The 8,362-nt window shown below is 34.1% G+C and overlaps 1 protein-coding gene across 1 annotated transcript in view; it reads left to right on the forward strand.

The window, feature by feature from the left end:
* Window positions 1-6,747: 6,747 nt before the first annotated feature.
* LOC106462925 (uridine phosphorylase 1-like) overlaps window positions 6,748-8,362 on the forward strand; it is a 16,805-nt gene continuing 15,190 nt past the window's right edge. Inside the window, exon 1 of the mRNA XM_013922893.2 lies at window positions 6,748-6,874. Within this exon, the coding sequence (XP_013778347.1) occupies window positions 6,855-6,874 (20 nt within the window). The 5' untranslated portion in view covers window positions 6,748-6,854. The remainder of the gene's footprint in view (window positions 6,875-8,362) is intronic.

The raw sequence follows: 8,362 nt of genomic DNA on the forward strand, positions 1-8,362 counted from the left end.
TTTTTCTTTTAAAAACATAACTATTTATAATGCTCCCTAAATAATAAAAAAATAAATTACAGTGAAAGCAATAAAGATTTTGTAGGTTTTAAACCAAACTAAATAACAGTAAACCTTTTTTTGATTTATGGTATTTTCTTATTTTGATGTTTTGAGCTCTTTTGTGTTAAGAACAATATATATATTAATATTTAAGGTATCAAACTGAATTTTTGTTCAATAAAAATCTTTCAAATGCGACTGTAGCTTTTTCTTTCCCAAAACTTTGTCTTCAAAATAAAGGTGCGTCTTATACACCGGTGCGGCTTTTTTTCCGAAAAACACGGTAATCACCTATTTTATAATTTTGTTTACATGTTTACGAGTGGAACTTAGTAGGTTTCCAAAACTATGACAAAAACACTGTCACGTGCATTTATTTATATATTAATAATATATAATTACCTTGTCTTGTTAATTAAAATTGTTATTATTATTGCAGTATTTAACTAACCTGCTGTATGGTTTGGACTACTAAGCTTTAAACGACGGTTTCGGGTTTTTTCCCCATTAGTCGTAACCAGATTCTACTAAATTCAACTTAAGTTTGCTTAGAAGGTTTCTAAACTTGGATGTCCAAACTTATTTATTTTTGCTGTTCTTCAGATGGCACTCTTCTTTTTTATTGTGTTGTTTTTCTGAGATTTCTGAGCTTGGATGTGGAAGGTTTCTTTATTTTCTCTTGGCATATTGTGTGGTATCATCCCACTGTAGTTGGCGGCTTTCTTCATTGGAATGTAGTTCAACTGGTTGGTGTGACAAGAGTCTCACATGTTGTTGCTGTTCTTGGATTCTCCTTGTGGTCTCACTGTTTCGCCAGCTGTATTAATTGCCACGACCACAATGAATGTGGAAGAGACTGTGTTCTGCTCTATATGGATCTTAAAGAAGCTTATGGTACCAGTAATGGATTTTGAAAATTGTCATGATCTTATATTATCTGCAGATTATTTGAATCTACTCTAAAAAATCTTCCAGGTAAGGATAAGTAACTGTGTTATAGTAATTTTTCGTGAGGAGACCAGTTGGTTTTTTCTTCTTCTGTGTTACGAATCTCATCAGTTGTGGAAATTAGGCAGTCGAGGATTACTGATTAATGTTTACTATGTTTAATAATAATAACTCAGTATTTACCTAAAGAGTTATGTTGCTATCTGCAGTCTGTCCACCGCGGCGAATCGAACCCAGGATTTAAGCATTGCAAGTCCGTAAATGCCTCCCAGTGGCACAGCAGTATATCTGCGGACTTACAACGCATAAAACCCCGTAGTGGGCAGAACATAGATAGCCCATTGTTTAAGCTTTGTGCTTAACTTCAAACAAGTCCGTAAATATATTTCACTGCCAACAAATAGTTCGTTGAAATATATGCTAGTCTTCGGTGTTCACTTCTAATTGATTGAACTCGTTTTTTAAGAGTGTATTTGATTTTAAAACGGATTATCTAATTTCTGTTTTGTAACCAACAAGGAAAATCGTCAAATAAAACTTACCGCTGACTGTATTTTGATTCCACGGCATGTAGTTATTTTAAATCCGTTGTTTGGCTGTCTTTCTCTTTAGTTAGGTGAAAATGTAATATAATTTAGCGAAAAAATAAATCATTTAGTTAATGACTTCTAACGCTGAAAAATTGTTATTAGTGAACCTTAGAAGTTAAATAAAAACGCTCTGTTATTGGTACGAAACTCTAGTCGAGCGCCCTAACCACCTGGCCATGCCGGGCCGATATTTTTAGTATCAAATTTCTTTCAAAAGTTTCACTTTAAGTCTTAACAAAGCCGCATAAAAAGTCTCAAATTTCGTGAATCAATATTAAATATGAAACGTCCAGAAAAAACCGAAACCAGATTTGTATGTGTGTATTTGTATGTGTATATTATTATTATTTTTATTTATGTTTTGCACCTCCCGCTGGGATAGCGGCAAGTCTTCGGATTTACAACGATAAAATCAGGGTTTCGATTCCCCTCGGTGTACACAGTGGATAGCCCGATGTGGCTTTGCTACAACAAAACACACACACACACACTTACGTTTTGCAAGTCGGAATTTAAAATGTTGAACGACAATATCAGACGATAGCGCCTTCGTTGAGCAGCGTACTCATAAATTTGAATACAGCCCTATATATAAAAACTACTCTATTATTATTGCTCATTTTAAATGCTAAATATGAAGAACTTTTTACAATCCATTTTTTGACCAACGTCTTTTTTCGCCTTTTTGTTTTTACCCGAGAGAAGGATGTGAGTTTTATAGATTCCAATAACTCTAAATTTGAACTAAGTTTAACAAATCAGGATGGTACAGTATGTGAAATGCTTTTCAAGTGTGTTTATTTTCTAGAGATTAATGATAAGAATTTTGAAAACTAGGAAATATTTAAATAATTTTATGATGCACATTTCGAATAAACTAGCGACCCCTGTCTCACTACGATTGTTTGTTTTGTTTGGGATTAAGCACAAAGCTAAGTCTGCAGACATCCCGCTGTGCTACTGGGGGGGGGGGCACTACGATAGATGTAGCGATCGCAGATTGGCGGAATATAACGACTGGATTATTCGGGTTACACAATTCACTCCGTAAAAGTGTTATTCTTGGTAAGAATCATCTAAACAGTTTTTCTTTAGATTTATCTTGTTGCCACAAAAAGACACTCCTCACTTTGAGATCGCGAGTGCGCTGTTCGATCAGACAAGAGTTGGCGGTAGGTGTTGTTGACTAGCTGCTTCCTTCTAGTTTATTATTTTAAAATTAGGGCGATTATGTACAGATGGCCCTTGAGTAGCTTTCTGGGAAATTCCAAAACAGAAATTCATTGAATTTACAAAGATGATTACCACTACGAAGCCTTGAAACAATATTATAAGACAATTGAAAATTTGTGGAGGAACTACAGTGAAGAGCATATGACTGGTATTCACTGGACAAAATTGAAATTGCGGCCAACTATCCACATGTAGTTGAATCTGGGAGTGCTGGGCGTAGCAAACATTTTACAATTTTTCTTCTCTAATATACAGTTTATACTTAATAAAGTGTTGTATCCAATAATTGAATTTTAAAGTTTCCCCGCTATTTTCTATTTTAACTATCGCATTGCACGTTACATAGATACAGAGGTTGAGTACGTTATATAAAACGATTTTTGAGCCTCACTACGTCGTTACCATCCATGTCACCAAGCTCTGCTCTATATCTGATGACTGTGCATCTTGACAATAGCCCTGCAGTAAAGTTTCCATTATAAAAGACTCCGTCGTAAGGCTATGGTGTGCAGAGTACACCACCCATTCATGCGTGCTTCCCATAACCAATCTAGTTTCTCACCTGCTACAAGACACTACGCTTTGTTTACCACAGCTGGGATACAACTTGTTGCAGGTCTCTTTCTGAATGACCCTGGTGTCCCAAGTTGATCCATATTCCTTTGTTTTCCAGTGCCATTAAGTACAAAGGATATCCCCGTCTTGGAAATTCTGAATCCTCGATGTAAACAACTCTTTATGATCTGAGTGTATGATTATTTTATTTCGGAAAGGGCTGTTAAATACCTTTCTCAAAAGCAGACAATATCGGTAGCGTCAAAGTATCTATGAAATGGAAATGTTAAAATGTAGTTCTGACGCATGCAACCCCTCCACGATTTTAAATCATTTGTGACTGTTAGGTAGCTTGTTGATTCACATATTCAAAATCGTTTTAATATAACTTATTCAGTCATCTGTAGATACGTAAATAACTTAACATTGTAATATTATTGTAGTTGTTGTCAAGCGATTTGTTAATATAAATAGCATCTCAAACACTACTATGTTTGCCGTATCCCAATCGTTCTGATAAGTTCTAGTACTGTGCGAAAAGCTCGTCGGCACTGGATATAGCAGTTATAGTATGGTTTGCGTATTATTATGCAATCCTCGATCTCAACTTTCACTTAAAAGTCCTTATTAATAAATTAGGGAATTTCTCAGACCAATGAAATTATTTCCATGAATTAAAATCAAGACACACGGTGGTGTGTTTTGCGACCGAAAAACAACCTGCAGGACACACTATGTGTTATTAACAGGAGTGATGGTTTAGCGATTTTTCACTTTCTGTAGCTCAGACTATGGTAATCCAAACTTACACATATTTCCAGTGGATGTGCTCTACTGAACTCTTACTTCATATACCAAATTTCAAGGCTATCCATTATGAAATACCTGATATATAATATCTCCAATTTTGATTTTCTTCCAATTTGTTTTCTTTGCACCAAAAGTAGGGAAACTTTATTTGATAGAAAACCATACTTAACTTTTATGTATTTTTTTAAATTTGGTACACTGACACATATTTACAACCTACAATTAGGTGTCTCATTTGGTGTAAATATAAACCACATGTGCAAAGTTATTCAACAAAAAATTTGACGAAATATTTTGCGCACGCCAACGCAAAAAGTCACTTGAGCTATCGGTCTAACATTTTTACTAAAGCTTCACCTAAAAGTAAAAGTGGATCATTTTAAGTTTTTTGTCATTCAGATTAAATACGGCTGATTTAGAGCAGCAAAACTATAAGGTGAAAGTACGTGTAGATAAATAAATATTTATTAGGCCAAGCAAACTAGATTAGTAGTTTCTAGCTCAAGTTTTCAAAAGAATCATACGGGTGGGCGGTTATTATTGATTATTCATTGCCAACCTTTTATGAAATAAGCCTAATTAAAGAGTGTTTAGCATCACGTGATATTAGAATATATAATGATGATGCTTGACACTGCTGTACCGATTGCATAGGGGTGATGATAAAAAACTTTTAACTCAAATTCCATGACGTTAGTATTGTTACACCTCCGTTCGTTAGTTAATTTTCCGTAAAAATTCTTTCCGAAGAAACTTTAGCGACACAAGTCCTTTCTTAAATAAAACTGGTTTATTCTTTCTGAATACAACTTTGCATTACGCTTAATTTCCACAGTCACGCTATAACAAACGCTATAATTCACAACGAACGACTCACATGCTTGACTCAACAGTACGTCTCTATCTTTGTCTGCAGTTCAATTACACATTGTTGCCATCACTTCTTACCGGTCTTATATACACAAGAATACCGCATATCTAGTAAATGCTCGAGACTTCACGAACCTTCGAGAATATGACGTGTTACTAGCGTCACGTAACCCCCGCTGTCGTAACAGTATAAAGGAAGTTATTACCGCTGTTTTAGAAAGGAAAAACTACCACCGTATATTTTAAAGAATCTGATTGGTTCTGTAAAGTAAAGGTCTGTTCCGAATAATAGGGTTGCGATCCTAAAGCTAACGTTGGCTACTATCGAGTATCACTTTCTTACTTGGTGTGTACTGACAAAGTGTGAAAAAAGGTGCGACCAAAAAACGATTCAGCGTGCGACTTAAATGAATGAAATCCAATCCGGTAACTACATCTCTAGCGTTATATGAATTTTACAGCAAATGTTTATTCATTAGTTAGATAGGCCGCGTATTTTGTTTTACCCAGCATCATGCCCTAAGTTGATTTATGAGCTCTTGTGTATATTTTTCACTATTTTTATTACACATTAAGGAACACGTAGACAGCAGAACTATCACTATAAACTACCCAGAGTGTAAATAATGTCCACAGTCGTGTAGCTGCACTACACTCCTGTAACACTTGTTTTGCTTACTGACCGTATCAAGCTTTCACACTTCGAAGGCAGGAAAGTTAGTATGCGATAAAGCTAATATGATATATGTATTTATATATATACGATGAAATGATTTTTATAGCAAAAATAATTATCAAAAGCTAACTCAAACATTGTTGAGGACTTTTCACGGATCGAGCCATTAGTTGTAGGGTTGGGGGACGATACATTACAAGACGAAGTTTAATATCTCCATAGATAAATGTGTAAAACTATTACGTAGTATTTTGATTGCACCCTAGAAAGGCTCTAATCTAATGCTAATTGCTTTTCTTTGCCGTTAAGACATTCCATTAATTTCCACAGGGAAATTTACATCTCTAAAAAGACTAACAAATTTCTACGTACACTTTTCGAACGCTAATTGGAGTTTTTTTTTAACATAAATCCTTTAGAATTTCAGATGTTGTACACGTATTAACTGTAAGAATTGAACGCGTTTCAACAAATCGCAATAAACAATCTATCGTAGCGACACGCTGTAACTTTATAACAGCGTTTAATAATTCACTAGTTAGTTTATTTACGTATTTAGTAACAATTAAATCCGCTTTAACATGTCATATGTTATTATATTTCATGAACAGACCTTTAGAACTTATCTAATAATTCACTAGTTAGTTTATTTACGTATTTAGTAACAATTAAATCCGCTTTAAAATGTCATATGTTATTATATTTCATGAACAGACCTTTAGAACTTATCTAATAATTCACTAGTTAGTTTATTTACGTATTTAGTAACAATTAAATCCGCTTTAACATGTCATATGTTATTATATTTCATGAACAGACGTTTAGAACTTATCTAATACATGCTGTACGTCATGTTGCAATAGGAAAGCAAAATGTATTTCCTAGACCAGCATTGCTCGCTGCTGACTCACATTGCTTATTCTGATTATGAAATCGCTTCGCGGATTGGTGGAGGGAGCAGACACTCCCGCAGTACAAATGGGCTTGGCGGCTTATTGATCGTACCCTCTGTGACGTCATTTGCTGCACTAACTTCCAGTGTATCTAAAAGCCGGTGACTAAAGTAGAGAATTATCAACTACAGATAAACCACGAAAAGGCTGTTGACCATTAAAAGAGAAAAAAAGAAAATGGGAGACTGTGAAGAACGGTATGTAACTTTCAACTGTTTTTTGTTAAAATTAGTTCAAATATCGGTCAAACGTGTCCAGAAATTCTGCTTGTCATTTAATATCTGTCTATCTACTTCAAAGATCACAAGAAATCATACATGAGACTGGTGTTTGAAGTCACTTTTACCAACTTGATAAAGGCAACCAAAGCAGGTGTAGTTATACCGAAGGTTTGTATATTCATTTACATAGTGGAAACCATTTGTTACAACATATACCTGCACGTGCGTACACCTACACTGTTTATTCTTTTTTCAAATATTTTTCTGAGAATATATCGCAGTCTTGCAGCTAAATGTTCAAAATTAGTAAAAATCATACAGTGATTAGAAGCTAGAAATCACTCAGAACCAGTGATTCAAGAGCATGCGCTGTATGTACAAGAAACGGGTAAATTACTACAGCTCACTATAAAGATATGATGTGCATTTTTAAGCATGTCGTTTACAGTACTTCCCACTCAATATTGTTAATTATATAATTATATTATTTATTCAAGTTATTTTTAAGCTCTTTTGCTCATAGTTGAAAAATTCAGTAAAATAAAATTCTAATAATGCCTAGTTCAGCGTCTGCTCATTAGTGACGAAATGAATCGTGCTTATACTAATTACTATATTGTACATCAATTTTATCAATATTATATCTTTGTATATTTGGTAATATATTGCTGCCTTATAACTTATAAGTGAACCCACAACTATACTGAATCGTCATTATGCTTGGATTGGTACTAGATGATCTTCCCGCCAATGTATTCCTCTTCTGAAGAGAGAAGTGGCAGAGAAATATCGTTGTTGATGTCTGCTCTTCATTGAGGAGGTATTGGCGAATATCGCTGTAGTTGACTGCTTTTCTATAGGGATGTATTGACGAATATCGCTTTAGTTGACTACTTTTCTATGGGAATATATTGGCGAATATCGCTGTAGTGTACTGCTTTTTTATGGGGGTGTATTGGCAAATATCACTTATCTAAAGAAATAGTCTCAAAAACACTTATGTTGAACATTTTTAGAAATATTCGTTTAGATGTAACTCATTCAATTAGTCTGCTGAATGGTAACGGAAATTAATTAATAACTAAATAAATAATCAATTAGTCTACTGAATGGTAACGGAAAATTAATTAATAACTAAATAAATAAATAATTAGTCTGCTAAATGGTAACGGAAAATTAATTAATAACTAAATAAATAATCAATTAGTCTGCTGAATGGTAACGGAAAATTAATTAATAACTAAATTAATAATTAATTAGTCTGCTGAATAGTAACGGAAAATAAATTAATAACTAAATAAATAATCAACTAGTCTGCTGAATGGTAACGGAAAATTAATTATGATGGTAAGCCACGTGTTATCCAAATACTTAAAGTATTTTGTGTTATTTATTTGTTTGTTATAGATTTCGCGCAAAGCTACACGAGGGCTATCTGCGCTAGCCGTCCCTAATTTAGCAGTA

This window comes from Limulus polyphemus, unplaced genomic scaffold (genome assembly GCF_000517525.1).
Source record: "Limulus polyphemus unplaced genomic scaffold, Limulus_polyphemus-2.1.2 Scaffold1284, whole genome shotgun sequence".
Taxonomy (NCBI): Eukaryota; Metazoa; Arthropoda; class Merostomata; order Xiphosura; family Limulidae; genus Limulus; species Limulus polyphemus.